General features: G+C 48.4%; 2 protein-coding genes across 5 annotated transcripts in view; both read right to left on the bottom strand.

Annotated features, from left to right (window-relative positions):
• Nucleotides 1–20118, bottom strand: part of EHMT1 (euchromatic histone lysine methyltransferase 1) — a 460745-nt gene that overhangs the window by 94292 nt on the left and 346335 nt on the right. The gene's annotated exons all lie outside the window — the stretch shown is intronic.
• CACNA1B (calcium voltage-gated channel subunit alpha1 B) overlaps nucleotides 1–20118 on the bottom strand; it is a 292116-nt gene that overhangs the window by 66084 nt on the left and 205914 nt on the right. For 2 of the 4 annotated variants that reach the window (XM_079324216.1, XM_079324215.1), the window contains exons 19-23: nucleotides 16226–16288; nucleotides 8662–9462; nucleotides 6949–7175; nucleotides 5217–5337; nucleotides 1681–1810 (exon numbers count right to left, since the gene is read on the bottom strand). In XM_079324216.1, coding sequence (XP_079180342.1) covers nucleotides 1681–1810; nucleotides 5217–5337; nucleotides 6949–7175; nucleotides 8662–9462; nucleotides 16226–16288 — 1342 coding nt within the window. The remainder of the gene's footprint in view (nucleotides 1–1680; nucleotides 1811–5216; nucleotides 5338–6948; nucleotides 7176–8661; nucleotides 9463–16225; nucleotides 16289–20118) is intronic. The other 2 variants (XM_079324218.1, XM_079324217.1) reach the window with 1 other exon arrangement.

The following is a 20118-nucleotide window of genomic DNA, read 5'->3' on the forward strand; positions in this document are numbered from 1 at the left end:
ATAGTGAAACAAAAATAATTAGTGTGTGTAGTGGTTTTGGATTTGAAATTTTCTTGTCAGATAGGATTATGAGGAAGGTAAAATAGGCTTAACTTTAAATGGTACAAAGAGAATTTATTACTAGAAATTATAAGGAAAAAAATTTAGAATAAAATTTTAGACTACTTTTTTTTTCCTTTACACACTTTTTTCCCACACTGAAAATGTACAGAAAACAATTCAGTCAGTTTACCATTTTTAAAATAGTTTTTTCACTAATTTACTTGGGAGAGGAGACTTCCTTTTTTTTTTTTTTTTTTTTTTTTTTTTTTTTTTTTTCTGTGTATGGAGATTTTTCAACAAGAAACAATTTTTCCAATCACCAAAAGTTAGTATGTTACAGTTTAAGCTAGAGGTTGTTTTTCAGTTTTCTTGCAGTGGAAAATTCTGAGATCTTTTCTTTTTGCAACATGACACTTTTGTTTGTCTGTGAAAATCTTTTTGCTTGGTAAAAACATCTTTTGTTTGAGGTGGATTTATCCTTTGCTCAGAGTCATAAAAGCCCCTTCCAACTCACTTGCTCTTTGCCTTCTTAGTTATCCAGTAAAACTGGCTCAGTAATTCTTCTATATCAAAACTTGCTTTCATTTCTATTCGTTCTTCAGATTCTACATTTAAAGATCTTTCTGTTATACATACATATCTGTGAGACCTTCCTGTCAAATCCTTGTCCTTCCCAAGAATGTACCTTTCATATTTTTATGTGTGTCTTGGGTTGCAACACAGGATGTGCCAGCAATGTGGATTCTGTCCCCATCTGTTAAACCAGCTGGGGCAGTGCCCCTGATCTACTGGCACATATTCTCTGCTAATGGGCCATCTTTAAACCAGCTGGACAATCATCTTTATCTTCCCACAGCCCATCCTCCCTCCAGGAGATATCTCCTGTTCATGGCCATTGAGTCCCAGTGCATGGCTGATAAAAATCCATCATCCCACTGGGAGATGCTCCAGCCAGGGCAGGAGCCAAGCCTTTCCTACCCAGAGAAAAACTGAGATTTGGGACAGGAAGTTACTTTCTCTCCACTGGATTCCAGAGGAAAGTCAGACCCTTCCACATCATCCCTGCACCTTCAGAGGAAACTGCACCTTCTCCAGGAGCACTGCTCCAGCTGAACCACATCTGCCCCTGCAGGAGGATGCAGCCACCATTGAATGGGACTGTGCCACCACCCTGACTGACTGACTGTGTCAGCTTGGATTCTGACTCTGGCAGGGTTTGGAATTGTTCATTGTAATACTGTATTTCTATTTTAATTTTCCTAGTAAAGAACTGCTATTCCTAATTCCCCTATCTTTGCCTGAGAGCCTCTTAATTTCAAAATTATAATAATTTGGAGAGAGGGGGTTTATATTGTCCATTTCAAAGAGAAGCTCCTATCTTTATTGGCAGACACCTGTCCTCCAAACCAGGACAATATGTTATAGAGAAACACATCCCTGCCAGGTCCAAAGGAGACTGCTCAGGTCTTGGCAGGTAAAAATTTCAGGCAACCTTTCCAAACCTGCAGAGTGACTCACCAAAGGCAGCTTTAGCTCTGCACTGCCAGCACAGGGCATTACCCTCAGAGATGGGAGCGGACATGCCCTGTGCTGGGAGGAGAAAAATCCCAAATTCTGGGAATTTTGTGTGGCACTCACATCATTCCTGGGAGACTCAGCCTGCACAGGGTCCTCTGCAGCCAGGGCGATGCTGCTGAGGGCGATGACGATCAGGATCACCATCTCAAAGTAGCGCAGGTTGACAATGTAGTGGAACAGGCGCCGGATCCTGCAGGGACAGGAGCACAGCAGGGGGTCACAGTCAGGGGGAGCTGGCACAAACCCAGCAGGAGCAGCACCTCTGGGATTCCTGCTGCAATCAGATATTCTATTCTATTCTATTCTATTCTATTCTATTCTATTCTATTCTATTCTATTCTATTCTATTCTATTCTATTCTATTCTATTCTATTCTTTTTCGTTGTATTCCATTCCATTCCATTCAATTAATATATATTCTATTCTGTTCTGTATATTCTATTCTGTTTAATTAATACATATTCAATTGTATTCTATTTAATATCTATTTTATTCTGTTTTATTCTATCCTATTTAATTAATATCTATTCTATTCCACTCTATATATTATATATATTTATTTATATTAATATTACATTAATATCTTTCTTTCTTTCTTTCTTTCTTTCTTTCTTTCTTTCTTTCTTTCTTTCTTTCTTTCTTTCTTTCTTTCTTCCTTTCTTCCTTTCTTCCTTTCTTCCTTTCTTCCTTTCTTCCTTTCTTCCTTTCTTCCTTTCTTCCTTTCTTCCTTTCTTCCTTTCTTCCTTCCTTTCTTCCTTTCTTCCTTTCTTATATGGGAAGATAACTTAAAAACAGGCTTTGAATTCCAGTTTGCAGCAGATCTCTGGCAAGAGTTAAGGGAGTTCAACATCTCTGCACTGCTCTGCACCCCCTCTGCAAAGCAACAACATCCATTCATCTCTTTATCTCTTTATCTCCCTATTTATTTCTCTACCTACTTATCTCTCTACCCATCTGTCAAAAGAGCACTGAGAGCTTTCAAGCATCCACACTCAATTCTACAAATTCTGTTTATGGCACTCCCCCATCCTTCTCCCTCTGAACTGCCAGGTTAATGCCCTGTGAGTTCAAAACAAGGTTTGAAATCTTTTTAGTGTCAACTAATCCCTTTAAAATGTTGAGACTCTCAGCTGATTCTGCATTTGTGGCTCTCCACCAATCTCTCTTTGCCTGCACTTTACTCCAGCTCACACTTTACAGCACAAATACTTTACAGGAATAGATTTGATTACTTCCACCTAATCTTTTTATTGATGAATTATGTCCGAGGAAAGTGGTAAATGCTCCCATTTCTAAGCAATCCAAAACTCTTCACAAATTGCAGCTAATAGTTCCTCCTGACCACAATTCCCAAATCCTTAACTGCACACAGCTCTGCATTTGCACATTTGTCAGCTGAATAAAGGACTTAGCCCAAGAATCAAATTATAGATTTAACTCGCCAACAACTTTGTTATCTGAGAATGTATTTCAGCTCCCCTATCCCATTTTCTCTTAAGCAAATATCTGAACAGTGAGAATTAAAGTCTATTTTTCACATCTACTTACATACTTCTTTTCTTTGGCTTGCTAATGGATTCAGAGTGCAGAAGAGCTACAAATACCAAGGAAGCAAATTTGATAGAAAATAACCTGGAGAAAAGTGCTTTTGTGGACCCCTTAACTGTGGTTTTCAATCTGCCACGAGAAGATGATCATCCCAGTGCTCCCAGAAGCCACAGAAGTGAAAGGCAACGTTTCCAGCAACATTTGCAGCCATAATTCCTGCATCAAACTCAATTCATCAAAGCACTAACAAGCCCCTATTTTTAGCTCCTCATCATTCATAACCAGCAGTGAGATGTGGGAGCATTTGTGAACTGCCAGCGGGGCTTGAGAAATCACAGCCCTGCCTGCTCTAAGAGGGTGGTGGCACTGGGGAAAAAAGGGAATTTATTTCTGCTTCCCTGAACTGTTTTCCCCTCTGGCAGCACCCCGGTCATGGATCCCCAGCAGGGTTTAGAAGGAGATGGCAGCACTGGAATGGGGAGAAGCTCTGACCCCAAAAAGAGCTCTCTGGAGGAGTTCCCAGCAGCCAGAACACCTGGGGGCACACAGCTGGCTCTGCACCTTGCCCAGAGGAGGAAAAACAAGCTGCTGACATTCCTGGAGTTTGGGGTTTGTCTTGTTATTCCCCCTTGGCTTGCTTGTAACACATTTTTTTCTCCCAGTGAAATTTGTTTTTCCAATAGTTTTTCAGCACAGCTTTTTTTTCTGGGAGGAAGTGTAAGCTGGAGGGAGCTGAAACAACAAAGCAACTGGAAGAACCCCAAGATTCTGGACTCTTGAGGCTCAGAAGGTCCTGACTGGGATGAGGTGAGAGAAAAGAAGCAGCCATTAAGAAAAAAGGAAATTTTGCTGCTTCTCTGCCTGCTCAGCCCAGCCCTCAGCTCAGAGCACCTCTCACTCCCCACCCAGCGATGCTGCCTTGGCAGATCTTTCCCAGCTCAGTTTTGGTGGTCACTTCACAGCAAAAAGACCAAATATTAGAGAAATGACATCTCCTTATCCATCCAGACAGAGGCCAAACTCCATAATCCTAATTTGGCTCCCCAGGTCATGGTGCCAAGGCTGCCAGAGCTCCAGAAGTGTTTGGACAACCTGGGATGCCCTGGGTGGCAATGTTGGGGTGTCTGGGCAGGGCCAGGAGCCAGATCAATGACCCTGGTGGGTCCCTCCCAGCTCAGGAGGTTCTGGGGTGCTGTTCAGCCTGCCAGGGTCTGGGGGTGCTTCCACCACAGGGTTTTTTGGATGTCAAATCTGAGAACTCAGAGCCTGTTTTGCTCTATGACTGCACAAGATGTCACAGTCCTCAGCAGCAGCAGGAGAACTCATCCTTCTTTCAATCCAGCTGCCAAAGAAGAGCCTGAGTTCCCTTTGGTATCTGGGCAGGGAGAAATTCTGAGATGTAGAAGTTTACCTGAGCCAGAGAGAAACCTCTGCTCCAAGGGGATCTGCACAAGTTCCAAATACCCTCCCTTAAAATGCTTAAAATGACTCACAGCCCTTCATGCCACAATAATTCCAACCCTCTCCCTGTTGGTCCTGCAGCCCTCAGAGGAACAGAATCAGAATTTCCAGGCTTTGAGCCCAAAGCTCCCCAGGAGGCAGCACTGCCTGAAGGGGAAGAAATGCCCCAATCCCAGTAGATCCCACAGCCTGCACTCCCAGCCTTGGCAAATAAAAAATACTCAGGTTTTCCCAGAAGTTCAAAGTTTGCAGTGATGCAAAATCACTTTATGGAAAGAACAGGAATTCCAGCTGAGGAACCTGCAGGAATTTGCTGGTATCCAAATAGTCCTCAACCTGTTATTCCTCAAAAAATCTTTTCCCAACAGAACCTGTGCTCCCACTTTTTGGGATCTATATCAGCAATGTCTGCCTAAAGTATTTTCTTTTCCCTGTCCTGGTAATTTATTCTCCCAGGAAAACCAACAGAACAGCATCTGGCCTAGAGAAATAAGCTTTTATTTAGTGTCCTAATGTGTTTTCAGAGATGAAAATCCCACTCAGTTATTGCCTGGAAGCACCTGGAACCCCTGGTTGGGGGAACTTACGGGTTTGTGGGGCTGAGGATGAACATGGAACTGTAAGGCAGGATTGGTTTGGGCCCATTTTTCGTCAAGTCATCGACATCTTTCTTCTCCTCTGCTTTGCTTTCAAACTCCACGTTGTTCACTGGAGGTGGGAATTCAGGGAGAACACAAAAGAGAGGGTTAACAATGGATTCACAGCCTTGCTGCTGCCTGGAACAGCTGGAAAGGCAAAGAGTGCAGCTGGGGGAGCAAACAGCTTGGGAAGTGCTGATTAAAGGGATGAACAATCACTGCATCATTAGCAGGAGTGAGGCAGCTCTGCCCCTCCACTGCTGATGAGCAGGAACAGCCAGCAAATGAAACCATGAGCTGATTTATCCCAGAGCTGCCAAACCCCACCCTAAAAGAGCAGAAATTCTTAGTGAGAGGGATCAGCTTGGGAGCCTTGAAAGGAAATGAAAAGGAAGTCTGACCATCCTCGTAATTTGGTGTTTTCTCCCATGGAGCAGGAGCACAACTGGCTTTGGAACACATAAAAGGGCAGATTCATGGATGAGGTTTAATAATCTGGGGGCTGAGACTGCTGAGCTTCCCAGAAATAGGAAAAGAGACCTGGGAAGGATTTCTTGGACCCCCCAGAGCTGTTCCTGCATCGTGCACCCAAGTTTGGTCAGAGCTCCCCATGTGCAGCTCCATCCTGCAGCAGGTTTTGGGATACCCTCCTCTGAGATTGTTCCCAACCTCCCTCCCAAAGGCTGGAAATTCTCCAGTTCTCACCCTGACTTCACTTGAAGGGGGTTTATAGGATAATTTACTGAAGATAATTTCCCATCTATGAACTGGGTAACATTTCTTAGACACATATAAAGGCTCTTCCATTAATTCCCAGGACCTAAAGCCCAACAATCCCACCCTTTGGAACATGTTCAGTGCAGGGCTGTTATTACTTTTTATTTTATTTTGCAAGAAAATGACATTTCATTGTGTTTGAGTGACATATTCAATAAGCTCCTTATTGAATCTCCAGTCAGATCCAGAGGAAATGGCCAGAGAAGGGAGAGCTGATAAATTCTGATTGACAGGAAGTCAGCATTGCAATATAGGAAAATTACCATTGAAGAGGGGAGGGGGGGAAGGAGAAAAAGAAGGAAAAAAATAAAAAAGAAAAGATAAATCTTGTGACTGATAACAAAGTGAAAAAGCACAGAGAGCCTGTCAGATCTTGGCTGTGCCTCTTGGAAAGCAGAGTTCTGACAGCCTCAAGTTCAATGTGGACCTCTTGGATTTGACACCAGGGCTCTCCTCAGCTCTCCAGACTTGCCCAGGCTGTTCCCAAGGTGCTGGGAACAGGCTGGTGGTGGCTGGGCACAAGGATCTTGGGACCATCTCTAAATCTGTGCTGAGAGCTCTGGGGAAGGACAGGGAGGGTGGATGTGCTCCAGCTGTGATGCAGAGGATGTCACAGCATCCCAAAGCAGCAGGATCACACATGGGAGTTCCTTTCCCTGCTCCTTTTCCCCCACACAAAGGGTGTGGCCTGGCTGAGCCACCTCCAGGGCACCTCAGGTGTTTTGCAGAGCCACCAGACCCCCAGAAACCCCTGCTAAGTTCCTGCAGTCTGAGTGGCAATTCCAGATCCTCTGTCTCCAGGCTTCCTGCTGCCCCTCTCAGGGATGGCAGTGCCCCCATCCCTCTGGAAATTTCCATTTCCTGCCAATCCCACAGCAGGAAAAGCAGGGGACAGAGCACTCACTTGGGATGACAGTGGTGTCCCCTGGAGGGGCAGTGATGGTGACAGGGATGTTCACAGTGGTGGTTTTGTCCAGGGGGGGCTGAATCATCCTCGTCACGTTCTTCTGGTTGTCAGCATCCTCTGGCTGCTCAGGCACCTTCTGCAGGTAAGTGCTGGGCAGGGTGTGCACAGGGACACTCCCAGGGCCACTGCCACTGCCACTGGCCTCCAGCTCACACTGGTTCTCCCTAGGAAAAAGCAGGATTTGGTCAATATGGCCAGGGAAAGGTTCAGAGGACACATCCCTGATGCTGCACCTTGTGCTGGGTTTGCTTCCTCCATGGAAATTCTTTGCAGGACAACCTCTGACAGCAAAATTTGGGATTTTTTTCTCCAAGATCTCCCAAGCCAAACCTCAATCCCAAGATTAGGAGGGGGCTGTGGTGCTGGACATCCCTGGGGTCACTTTAATGATGCTCCCAAGCCAGGACCGTGTGGCCCTTGCATGTAGCAGTGCCATGAGCCACTCCCCAGAGCATTTGCTGGATGAATCCTGACATGCTGCTCCCTAATGCTCTCCCCAGGCCTTATTTACATGGGGTGATTCTCCTTCCCAGCCTGGAACCGTTCTGGAACGTGGCTGTCAGCAGCTAAATGGCTCCTGCTCTCCTCTGCAGCAGCAGCTCTGCTCCAGTGAAGAGGAAAGTGAGCCCGTGCACATGAGCATGCTGAACAGCAGGCAGAGTGTTTGGAAATTCAGCTGAAAGGAAGATAATTTAGACAGGAAAATTATTATCTCAGTGCCACTCACGGCTCTCCACGGTGACATGAACTCTGTTCTAAAGAATCCCAGTGCAATTTCTTTTCCATCAGACTAATAAAGCTGAAAAGGCAATCTATCCTTCTTTATTAACTACTCCAAATGCTTCACCAGGGCTGTTTTTCTCACTTGACTTACATAAGAATTAAAGCAAATGGGGGCCATCGTTGCTCTTAATGGAAGAGGCCATGTGCTGGAACAACTGGTGGTGCAGCTGAAGGCTCCCCATTAAAAATGAAAATCAAAGGGCTGTAAGCAAGACTGGCTGAAATTTAAAAATATATCCCTCAGGAGCTTCCCTCAGAAGCTGGGAAATTCTCTGCTCCACTTGGTGTCCTACAGGGCCTGTTGGTATTTACAGCAAGGATATTTCCTGCCTTAAACCTGAGCTGGTTTATGAACCAAAAGCACCTTTGGGAGCCTCTTCACTGCTGATTGAGGCAAAAGAGAACTGCAGGTTGTGCTGGGAGCTGGTGTGGGGACAGGGACAGCAGGGAATGCCATGGGGAGGCTGAGAAAGGATTTTCTGGAACACATCTGGGGCTTTGTGAGCCCTGAACCGACCCGGGCAGGGTCTGGCAGCACCCAGTTACAGCAGGACCCACAGCTGGTCTGTGGGTTAGAAAGGGTTAAAAAACGAGGTTTGTTTTGAGAAATACTCTCTGACCATGGAGACCAAGAGGAGAAGAAGGAGAAAAAGAAGATAACTAGGAAAAATACCCCACAGCTGTGGAAAGTATTTTTAGAAAGGTCCTGGGAAGAACAGGGGTGGAAAAACTTCCAGAGAATGTTATGTTGACTAATTGTGACCAATGACGAAAATGTGAAGTGTGTAAAGGGTGTATTGTTGTAACAGGTATTAGCACACTGTGCCTTTTGCGTGCGGCTCCGCCTCTGTGGCGGCGCTCACTCACTTGGGCTGGTGATTGCGGTGCTCCTTGTCGCCAGCCTCGCCCTCCTTGTCGCCGCCGTCCTTCTCCAGGGACTCGCAGGTGGCCAGAGCCCTGTTCCTGAGGCGGTGCCGGCGGTGGGGCTCGTCGCCGCTCTCCGCCCGGGGCTCGCCGTCCCTGTGCGCGCTGCGGGGCGCGGTGCGGTGCCGGGAGCGCCGCTCCCCGCGGTTCCCGTTGCCGGCGCCGTTCCCGTCCTTGCCCGGCCGCTCGGAGGGGTGCCGGTGGCTGCGGTGCCTGCGGTGCTCCTTGTCGGCCCCTTCCTCCACCGAGCCGCGCCGGTGGTGCCTCTTGCCCCCTTCCTGCCCCCTGCTTCGCTCGCTTTTCCCCTCCACCTCCTTGCTGCGGCTGCGGTGCTGCCGGTGCCTCTCGTCCTTGCCGCCCGCCCCGGTGTCGCCGCTCTCATCCTTGGTCCCGTCTCCCTTCTCCTGCTCTCCCAGCTTCTCCTTGTCCCGGTGCCGGTGGTGCTTGCGCGGCGCCTCTGCCCCATCGCTGGTGGGTTTGGGGTGCTCCACCACCTCCTGAACATCCCCGGGGCTCAGCTTGCTGATGTTGTTCCTGCCCTCGCTGCGGGGCTCCACCACCAGCGGCCGGTCCAGGTGCGTTTTCATGTCGGGGCGGATGTGCAGGGTGGTGGCGTAGCGGACCCGCTCCTCGGGGTCCAGCTCGTTGTACAGCGCCTCGCAGCTGGCTCGGAAGTTGTGCATCCGGATCTGGCTCGTCCTCTGCTCCCAAACCGACTTGGATTTGGAGGAATTCTGCTGCTTGCTAAGGGCGGGAGAAATGGGAGAAGTCAGTACCTGACTTGCGCCGATTCCCTAAATACCAACCGAAAAAAAAGGGGAATTTTCAGCTGAGGTGGGGAATTAGAGGAGTAACAGGGATGGAGAGAGAACATGAGCAGGGAAAGCCAGCGGGATCATCCGTGTTAGTTTGCCCACACACTATGAGATCAGCCCTCTGGAAAGGAGTTATTCTGCATTTCGGAAATGTGGAAGCCTCGGGAATGGTCTGAAGGATTAAAACGTCAGCACACAAAAATCACACACCCCAGCCAGAGCTTTGGAACGGCCCATAAAGCTCCCCAAAATTAGCAGCACTGTTCTCCCCACCTGGAAATATATGATGAGTAAATTAGCAATGAGCAAGAGAAGTTAGATCAGCAGGAGAAGCAGGGAAATGAAACCTGTCCCTAAGGATCCGAGTCTGCCACCAGCCCCTTCTCCTTCCAGCCAGCCCCAGGGGTTGCTTTCCAGCTGTGCTGCCCTGCTGGCTCATGGAACAGGTCTAAAAGTGCTCTAAATCCAAGCATCCTTCCAGGTGAGCATGGACCAGCCAGCCCACACATCACTGGAGCATGGAAAACTGTCCTGTGCACCAGGAAAAGAGCCCAGAGACAAGGAGAGTCACACACAGATTAATGAAAGATCCTGAGCTGGAAGGGACCCCCCAGGATCAGCCAGTGCAGCCCCTGTCCCTGGCCAGACCCCCCAACAATCCCAGCCTGTCCATCCCTGGTGTCCAAACGCTCCTGGAGCTCTGGCAGCCTCGGGGCCGTGCCCATTCCCTGGGGAGCCTGGGCAGTGCCAGCACCTCTGGGGGAGGGAAGAGCCTTGCCCTGAGCTCCAGCCTGAGCCTGCCCTGGCCCAGCCCCAGCCATTCCCTGGCTCCTGTCCCTGTCCCAGAGCAGAGCCCAGAGCTGCCCCTGGGGAGGAGCTGCAGCCCCGGGGAGCTCTGCCCCCAGTCTGCCCCAGCTGAGCCATCCCAGTGCCCCCAGTCTGCCCCAGTTGAGCCATCCCAGTGCCCCCAGTCTGCTCCATCTGAGCCATCCCAGTGCCCCCAGTCTGCTCCAGCTGAGCCATCCCAGTGCCCCTAGTCTGCCCCAGTTGAACCATCCCAGTGCCCTCAGTCCCTCTTTGTGTGACCCCTCCAGACCCTTCCCCATCTCAGTTTCCCAAGATGAAGATGAGATGGGAACACCTGGAGACACCAGCTCATCTCTGTCACCTTTTGTGATGAGACCACCTCCTTTGACATGGCCTGAATGCTTTGATTTTTCAACACAGCACTTATGTTCTCAGCACCACAAAGTGACCACAGACCTAACCAGAGTTTGAAGGTTGTCAAGGGAAGACTTTTTCTCCTAAAAACTACAAATCAAACTCTTCTTTTCACTGGCTGCCAGGGCGAGTTCTGGATTTAACCTCATGGAGCCTCAGCACCCATTTTTCCTTAATGAAACTTTTTCTAGCACAACCAGGAAAGGCATTTTTCTCCTCCCAGCCTGCTCTAACTTCTCCATTCCCCACAGCTCAGCCTGAGCTGTGCAGCTGGAGGGAGCAGAGCCCACATGGGAGGCAAACACAACTTCCTTACATGTTCTGGGCTCCCCTAGCAGTGGAAAAAAAGCAGTTTTTGCGTGTTCTGGTGCTGACTGGGACTGTCTGGCTCTGTCACCATGCACAGACCCTGGGGAGGTGACATCCAGCCACGCTCATGTGGCACAGTGGGAGCTGTCAGAAGGGTTTTGTGTCATAGGCTCTGCTGGGGAATCGCTTCTTTACTGAGTCTGCTGCTGCCTGGTGCTGCTATAGAGGCAAAAATTCACTAGAAGCCCTCATGAGAGCACCCAGGCAACATTGTTTAATCCCAAAATCAGAGCTGATCACCAAAATTAAATATCTACACCCTGTTGCCACGTTCTGGACTCATTTTCCAGCAGCTGAATCCCCCATTCACACCATGGCAGGAGAACAGGTGATAAAAATCACAGTTCTAAAAGTAAATAATACCAGAAGGTTCTGGAGACATTGCTCAGAGCCCTGCTCACCCCAAATCCCACATTCAAGAGAGGACAGGCTCCTCATGAAGAGCAAAAGGACGAACAGCCTCATCACAGTGGGCACTTACCACTTTCTTTACTTCAAAATTATGAAAAATTAAAATATTCTCACTCATCAGCATCTTTCCTTAGTTTGAGAAGGAATGAGGAACGTGCAGAGGCTCCAACTGCCCAGCCCTGCTGCCCTGTCCAAGGATTTCCCATGGGCAGGCACAGGAGCAGCTCTGCACAGGCAGCACATCCTCTGCCATGGGTGGGTGCCTCGCTGTGCCACACTCCAGGTTTTAGCTCTGCTAAACCAAACTTGCCTATAAATCTCTTCAAACCCAGGCTCAGGGAAAGCTCAGGGATTTTCTGTGCCTGGCGGAGCTCCCTGAGTGCTGCCACAAACATCTCTGTGCTTAGGGAATATTCCTCACTGCATAATGAAAGTTCCTGGGGTGGGGACCAGCTGATCATCAACCTTAATTAGAAAAGTGAGTTAGTGCTGAAACTTCACAGCTTATCTGCAACCCAAGAGCAGAGGGAGGAGCACAAGCACCCCCTGCTCCATCCTGTGCCCCATGCCATGGGACAGGAACCAGCAGGGCTGGCACACAAAGCCTCAGTGTCCCTGCAGTGATTCCCCAAAACAAAACACAGAAAATCAGCAGCAGCTCCCATGGCACAGCCTGGCCCCACTGCCCTGAGCCCATCCCAGCCAAGAGGGAAAGAAAATCCCCTCAGTCAGGCTGGATGTGGTGAGGAGGAAGGTTGGGATTCAGGGCTGATCCTCGAGCTGTGTCACTGCAGGAGGGGTTTTGCACTTCTCTTTGAATTCCACCAAGGACATAAATCAGCTTTTAAATGATCTCTGGGCTGTTCCCACTGCACATCACTCAGGGCTAAGTGAGAGGTGCTGCCAGGGAACTGCACCCCTGAGAAGCTGCAGGAACCAGGCAGTGCACACATCACCCCAGTCTGCTCTGCTCAGATCCCTGTGTAAATCAGGCACTGCCATTCCAACCTGGAATTTCCCAGCAGCTGCAAATCAGCTGCATCCTTAACGCTGACACAAGTCATGGAGGTGAGTGCCAAAAACCCAGTACACAGCCACCCACTGGCTCTGGGCACCAGCAGCCCAGCAAGGAGCTGCAGAGACAATGCCTGCACAGCCATTCCTCTTCTCACATGGAAAACACTCCAAAAAAATATATTTTTTAAAAGACAAATCAGGATATAAAAACCCAATCAGGAAAATGCAGCACATGCGAGCTCAATTGTATCTCCAGAGCAGTGAGGAGCATCCCAAATCCTACCATCCCAAAAACCACTCAGGAGCCAGAGCCAGGGCACAGGGGCTGCTGTGGCAATGGGGACAAAGCTCCTGAGCAGGATGGGCCCCATGGGGACAGCACTGGGAATTCCAGAGCTGGAGCAGCAGCAGAAGAGGCAGCTGCTTGTCCAGCTGGGTTTATCCAAGCCCAATTTCTTCAGGTCCTCACAAACCAGAAATGGGATTTGTGTCAGCTCCTCCTGTCCTGGTGCTCTCTGGGCATGGGGACAGCCTGGGAGCTGATTTCTGGCACCCCTTAAAACAGTGCAGGGCTTCAGCCTGTCCAGGGGAGATGCAGCAGAAGGGGCTCAGAGAAGATGGAAAAACATCACTGGGGCAAAAATTAATTCCTCTGCTTCCCCCCTCGTTTGGGGCAGGGAATTCTGCACAAATCAGGGCAGGCACAGCCCAGCTACAGCATGAGCAAGGCAGGACTTGTCTAAGCTGATCAAAAAAGAGGATTTGTGATAACAAATATTTACTCCACATAAAAATCCCACAAAGCAAACTGCTTATCTGAACCCTGCTCACTGCTGGCTGCTTCAAACCCTCCTGAAGCCATCAGAGAAATTGCCCTGTAAATCACCCCTGGCTTGCTGACATCCTGCAAACACTGCTGCTAATTCACTGCTTTACTCCCCACCCCTATTTTCAGGAATATTTGGAACTCTTGGAAGGCTCTGCTCCATCCCCACATCTCCAGCTGGTACCAGCTCCACTGGTTTTCCTTGGATTGAAACACCAACAAACAACTGCCTGTGGCTGGAATGAAAACCCCACAATTCCTGGAGAATCAAACAAAATTCATATTAATGAATCAATGACTAATATTGGTATAAATAAGAACTGCAGCTGCTGTGTGGTTTGTTCAAGAAAGGGAAGTGGGGTTTTAGTCAGATTCTAATTTTAGGGTGCTCCTTAATGATTCAAGATTTTGTTCCCACAACCTTTGAAAGCACTGCTGCACTTCATGGAAATCCTTAAAATTTTGCTGCATTAAATAATGAATGAAAGCAGCCTATGGAAAGATAATAATTCAATCTTAAAAATAACCACACATTACATGGTGGCTGTGAAATTCTGTGTTTCAGATAAGAGGGAATTTGTAGTTAAAATGCAACAAAACCTTTCCACTCTAATCCTATTTTCTGTTCATGAACTCAGGGCTCATAAACTCCACATTTCCATTTTCCACTTGGAAAACACAATGGGATATTTCACTTTGGGTGTGCACAAAGCCCAGTGTTTTATCTCCCTGTGAGTTGCTAAAACGATTTTTTCTCAGCTGAACTCAGCTCTGGGGTTTCAATAAATGTGTTTTGCCAGTGACCCTGGAGTTGGTGCTTGGATGCTTCAGCACCTTTTTTATCCTTCTGAGCTCCCTTGGGAGATGCTCTGAGCATTCCCAGGAGCTGGAGCATCACAGACACCAAGGTGCAGAAAACACTTTTTAAATGTTATTATCTCTGAAGGGAATACCTGTCTTGGTTTGAGGTAATGTTTCTCCAAATTTGAATAACTCCAAAATTATTCTTGGACCCCTCATTCTGTGCAGCTCTGAAGGGACACAAAGCTCAGCCAGGCCAAAGTTTCCTGCTCTGAATGGAGCCAAAGTTTTCCTGCTTTCTGCTGGAATTTTCCCTGCCAGAAGGATTCCACAGCCACAGCTCAGCACCCTCGTGCTGCTCCTTATTTCTCTAACAAGAGGAATTTTCTCATTGTTTTCAGTACATCCCATCCTTACCCCAGGAATATAAATCTGGGGGTTTGCTTCCTGCACATCCTGATCCTCAGAAAATGCCAGGAAATAATCCTGCTGTCTGGAGTGACTTTGCTGTCCTTAGGCACCAGATCCCCCTGCAGACCTCAAGCTCTGGTTGGTATTTCAGTTATGAACTGTGATCAAATGAAAATTTGGGGTTTTTTTTTTTGTTTTTTTGGTTTTTTGGGTTTTTTTAAGGCTTTGCTTCTAGTTGGGAAAACATTGACTGGGAGCAGTTTGGGGTAACTTCTACAGGGGAAATTGGAATTTTGGGGAGAGGGCAGCTCCCAGCACCTCCCTTTCTCCATCCTGTCCCCCTGTCAGGGTGGGAGGCACCCAAAGTGCAGCTGAGCCCTCTCTGCACCTTCCTGCCTGTCAGAACTCCCAGCAGCCAGGAAATGCACTGGAAAAAATGATCCAAAAGATGCTTAAATCTCATTTATTCCCCTAATTTCCCTGGGCACAGACAGGTCACACCTACTTTGTCACAAGAGCTCAGTCTTAGTCCCAGAAATTAAACCCATATAACAGACAGATTTTAAACCCATAAAAAGCATCGACAGATTTTAAATCCCAACTTGTCCAAGATCCACCCAGTGCACAAGAAGCCCCAAAACACCCAGGGAAACATCAGGGAGGAAAAGCTGCTGGAAAAGCTCCTTGGCTTCACAGTACCTTGGTCCCTGCTGTGGGGCCAGGACAAACCCCCAGGCTGGAATTGCACTTACTTGAGTCTCCAAAAGCATTAAAGAAGAAAGACAAAGTCACACAGTTAAAGGAGAGCCCAAAGGACGCTCACAGGGGTGGGACAGGAGCTGATGAGGAGATTTTGGGGTTAGTCAGCAGCAGTAATGATGTTTTTACCAACCTGCTCGGTGCCAAAGCACACCCTGACTCACAGCACAGCAGCAGGATTGGATTGGGAGGAAGCACATGGAGTGGGAAGAGAGTTTGCCACTGTGTTTGCTCTACTCCAGCTGCAGAGGAATTGTCAAGAGCCTCATTTGGACAAAATCTGTGGCTTTAACCAGCTCAACAAGGTCAGAGAGAAAAGACATAACCAGCTTTCCAGGAGTTTTCCAATTTAGCCTCACTTGGACACCATTTCCAGAATTCTTTTGAAGTCCTCCTCCAGTTTTCCCTCCAAGAGAGCTCTCCTGGTTCTCCCACTGAACCCAGAGTGCAAACACTGGTGGAACATCAAAGCCAACAGCCCAGCACAGAATAAACACAGAGAACAGAAAGAAATACAAGTGAGAACAAGACAAACCATCAAATGAGGGGAGACAGCAGAAGAGAGGGCAGTAGTTCAGGAGAAAGGATGGAAAGGAATTAAGGGAGAGAAATGGAGGAAGGAAGAGGAGGCAAAGTCACAGTCAATGTATGAAACACAAGAGTTGCTCACAAGTCACAAGCATCAAATGACAATGACACCTTCCAGTCCTTTCCCTGGATGTTGGTCTGGAGGCTTTCCACAATGATGGGAATGATTTTTTTGGGGGAGGGGAAAAAAACCACAGAGGGAGAGCGAAGGCACTGGGAGAAGGGGCAGGTTAATCGAGCTCTAAATGAGAAATCCACGTAGTGAATATCGTAACAGAGAGCAACTCACGGTGAATTTACGCTGGAGACTGACGAGCTGCGAGATACAGTACCTCGAGTTTGCTTTACAAAACTGCACATGCAAAAAAACAAAACAAACAAAGAAAACAAAAAGTGAGAAAAGAAAAAGCCAAAAAAAAAAAAAAACCAACAAAGGAAAACAAAAGGGGAAAAAAAAAACCAAACCAAACGAGCATAAAAGACATCGGGAGGAGACTCGTACAGGGCGTGTCCTGTTGGATGCAGAAGGGAGGAGACCGAGCAAGCTCCAGGGTTGTGGAAGCCATGGACACCCCCTGGAGAACAACCAGAGAGTCCAAAATGGAACCACAAAGGAGCCAAAAGGCAAAGGTGACCCAAGGCACACGGCGATCTGTGGTGCTCACACCAAAACCCTGCAGGAGCTGCTGGGGGAGGTCAGGCTGCAGCCCGTGGGGATTGTGCTGCAAATCCTCCTTCCCAGGGGGAGCAGGACCCCTCCTCCTGCTTTGGGCACCAGCAGGAAGCTTCAGCCCCCAGCAAGGGCTGGAGAGAGGGTCTCGGGCTCCAAAACCCACCTGAGCTCCAGCAGCTCCTCAGTCCCTGCCTCGCTGGCTCTGGAGGCTTCACCTCTCCTGGGCTGGGCTCAGACTGCCCAAAAATGGGCCACTGGCCTGGAAACTCAGCTCCAGCAGGGCCCGGGGTGAAAGGAGCTTCCTGCAGCTCAAGGGATTTTGTAGATTCTCCTCCATCTCCTCCACATCATTTAAATGGGGAGTTCTTAATGTGGAAATCACAAATCCCACAGAAAAGGCAGGGAATGCACAGAAAATCAGGATTGTAAATATCCTGGCTTGAGGCATTAATTTTTTCCTAGCTCTAAATGATCATTTTAATCAATCGACAGCATTCCAAAAACCCTCGCCAAGAGTGAAAATAAAATCTCTTCACCTCCTGATTTCCCTCTTCAGTTCCAGCATTTTTCCTCTTGCTTTCATGAGTGTTTAAATCTGTTCACAATCAATTCTAGCCAAACCAGAAGGCCCAGTTAAAATCTAATGTTCTTTGGGTATCACAGAATTAAAGTTTTAAATACACATTTATTAAAATTAATGGATTGTTCTGAACAGAAATGTTGGCTCAGATAATGCATATAACACAAAATCCAGAGGTTCAGAAACCTGGAATGAATATAAGAAAAATTATGGAAGGCATCATTAAAGTTTTGCTTGAAGCAAATAATCTGCTGAGCAGCCTGGTGAAGTATTTAACCTAAACCTCAGGATTTCTGTATTTTTCTGGTGCCAAATGAAATAGGAGCAGAAGCAGAGTGGGGGTAGCACCTCCTGCATGCTGGCCAAGGAAATTATTATTTCCAGGTTGCTCAAGCTGGGCACCTTTTTACTCTTTGGCAGCAAAATCCTGCAGAGAACAAGTCCCTGACTGTAGGAATTCCTCAGGGAAACCAAGAAATTCCTTTGGGATGGAGGAGAATGCACAGGGCTGCCCTGAGTCACCTGGGGGTCAGCACCAAGCCTGATAGGTGTGAAGGTTTTGGAGGAATTGTGGAGAGCAGATGAACATCCTTCAGTGGGATGAGCCTCTGTGTGTCTCCCTGCCTGGTCTGGAGGCCACACTCTGTCCTTGTCACCTGTGCAGGGAATGTGACACGAGTCCTGCAGCACTCCAGGGTCACTGCTCTGCTCCCGTGGCTGGATCTGCCTTTTTGGAACCATGGATTTGTGGTGAAACCACAGAGCCAGCACAGCCTCCTTTTCCATAACCAAATGACAGCAGGAGTTGATTTTCACTGGATGCTACTTACCAGGAAGGAGGGACAGAGCCCAGAGAGTGGCTTTGGGTGCAGCTGGGTGACACCAACAGCGAGGACAGAAAGGAAAACCCACGGGAAAAATCAGAACCTCACACACAGACACACTCCAGGGGAGCAGGAGAGGGAAGAAATCACAACCAGCAAGAGCAAAAGAACACCTCTTCTAATCTACACCCCCCAGCACAGCACAGGGCACAGGGCTGGGTGTTCAGGCAGCTTCTTGCTGGGTCCTGTTGGGTCCCCACAGCCCAACAGAGATGAGGAAATCAGCCAGGGCACTCCTGAGACAGAAGGAAAACGTGGAACCTCCGAGATGGAAACCCTGGAGAAACAGAGCAGCTCCCCCTCCCTGCACCCTGCACAAAAGGAGCAGCTGGGGGAGAGGCTGAGGTGCCACCTCTGGTGGCTTTTCTGCCTTGCTCACACCGACAGGCACTGTCCCCCCGTGGGGCTGCAGCTCCAGCAGCAGCTCTGGGAACTGCCCAGGTGGGACCAGCAGGAGCCAGCCCTGCAGCAGGAGGAGGTGTTTGCAGGCTGGAACGTTGTCCTGGAAGCCCAAATCACCCTGAGCAGCCGTGGGCAATGTGACAAACTGTGCTTAGGTCTGGTGTCCATGTCCAGGAGCTGTCTCTGCCACTGCCCACACTTCATCCAGCACCCTGTTCTCCTCCCACCCAAAACTCACACCTCACACCGTGATTAAATTATTTCCCTGGATCTGGCTCCAACTGTAATCCATTACCTCATGGAATTCAAAAAACCCTAAACCTCGTAAATCACAGGGAGCAAAAAGTTCCTCAAAGTGTGGCTGACTACCTGGAGGGCTCCTACAAATTTAGGGGTGCTGAAAAATTCCTAATTTAATGTGGACACTGCTGGAGGCTCGTGGAGAAACCTAATCTGTTTATTTCCCAGGATGTTGACTTTTCTCAGCTCCAGCCAGGATCTTACCCAGGCTGGGGCTCTTTCTCAGAGACAAAACAAGGGAAGGAAGAAAGAAAACACAGAAAACACCTGGTGTTGAGCACTGAGCCATGTGAGTGTCTTGTGATGTTTTGCACAAAGCATGTTTTCAAAGAGGTGTTGCCTTCTTGGACCAATGAGTCTTTTCTACTTTGTTTTTCCCCATCTATCCTATATAAATGCCATGGCTTTTCAATAGATTGCTCCTTCTTACTGCTTAGGAGTGGTGTTGCTGTGTTCTTTTGCCACTTCCTAGCCTTACAGTGGCAATTGAAGGCTTTTCCCAAGAACAGGTGAGGAGAGGGCTCTGGGCAGTGCTGTGGGTGGTGCCCTGCCTGGGGCAGGGTGGGCTCCTGGCAGCCCCTTTTGTTCTGGCCATTGGTGCAGCTCTGGCTGGGATGGGAAAAGCAGAGGAGAAACCCAAATTCAGGCATCAGGCCAGGGAAAAAAACCCATGTTTGCTCTGGGGTCTTTGTGTGACCCACAGGGCCAAGCCTGAGGGCTCTTCCTCCCATTGGCAGTGGCACCAAAAAGTGCTTTGGAATTGTCCCCTTGTCCCCTGTCCTGGGTCTGGCTGCCAAGGAAGCTGCACCAATGGTTTGCCCTAAAGACCCCCTGTCTCTGTGAAGTCCCTCAGGTGCAGAGGCTGAGCAGGGCAAAGGACACAGAGGAGCTGAACAAACCCAGAACTCACCTCCAGAAACAACAAAGCAAGGAAAATGCTAAACAGAAAACAAACAAACAAACAAAAAATCACAAAAAAAGAAGAATGAAACAATGGGCTCGAATCAAACACATCTCCTGTTTTCAGGCAAACATTGCAAACAGTGACAGAACCAATGCACCACCCTCACTTTTCATCCTAAAGAAATCCTTCAGGGCAGAGTTCACCAGGTGAAAACCAACTGTGGTCAAAAAAATGTGCCCAGGTGAATCCCTGTGGTGGAGCAGAGAAATGCTGGGAGCTCCAAAGAAGAAGGAGCTCCAAACCAAGGCACCAGCCTCACTTTTCATCCAGAGAAACCACCAAATAAATCCTTCAGGATAGAGTTCAGCAGGTGAAAAAGGAACTGTGGTCAGACAGACGTGCTCAGGTGAACCCCTGTGGTGAAGCTGGATGGAGCAGG

This window comes from Erithacus rubecula (genome assembly GCF_903797595.1).
Source record: "Erithacus rubecula genome assembly, chromosome: 21".
In the NCBI taxonomy this organism is placed as follows: domain Eukaryota; kingdom Metazoa; phylum Chordata; class Aves; order Passeriformes; family Muscicapidae; genus Erithacus; species Erithacus rubecula.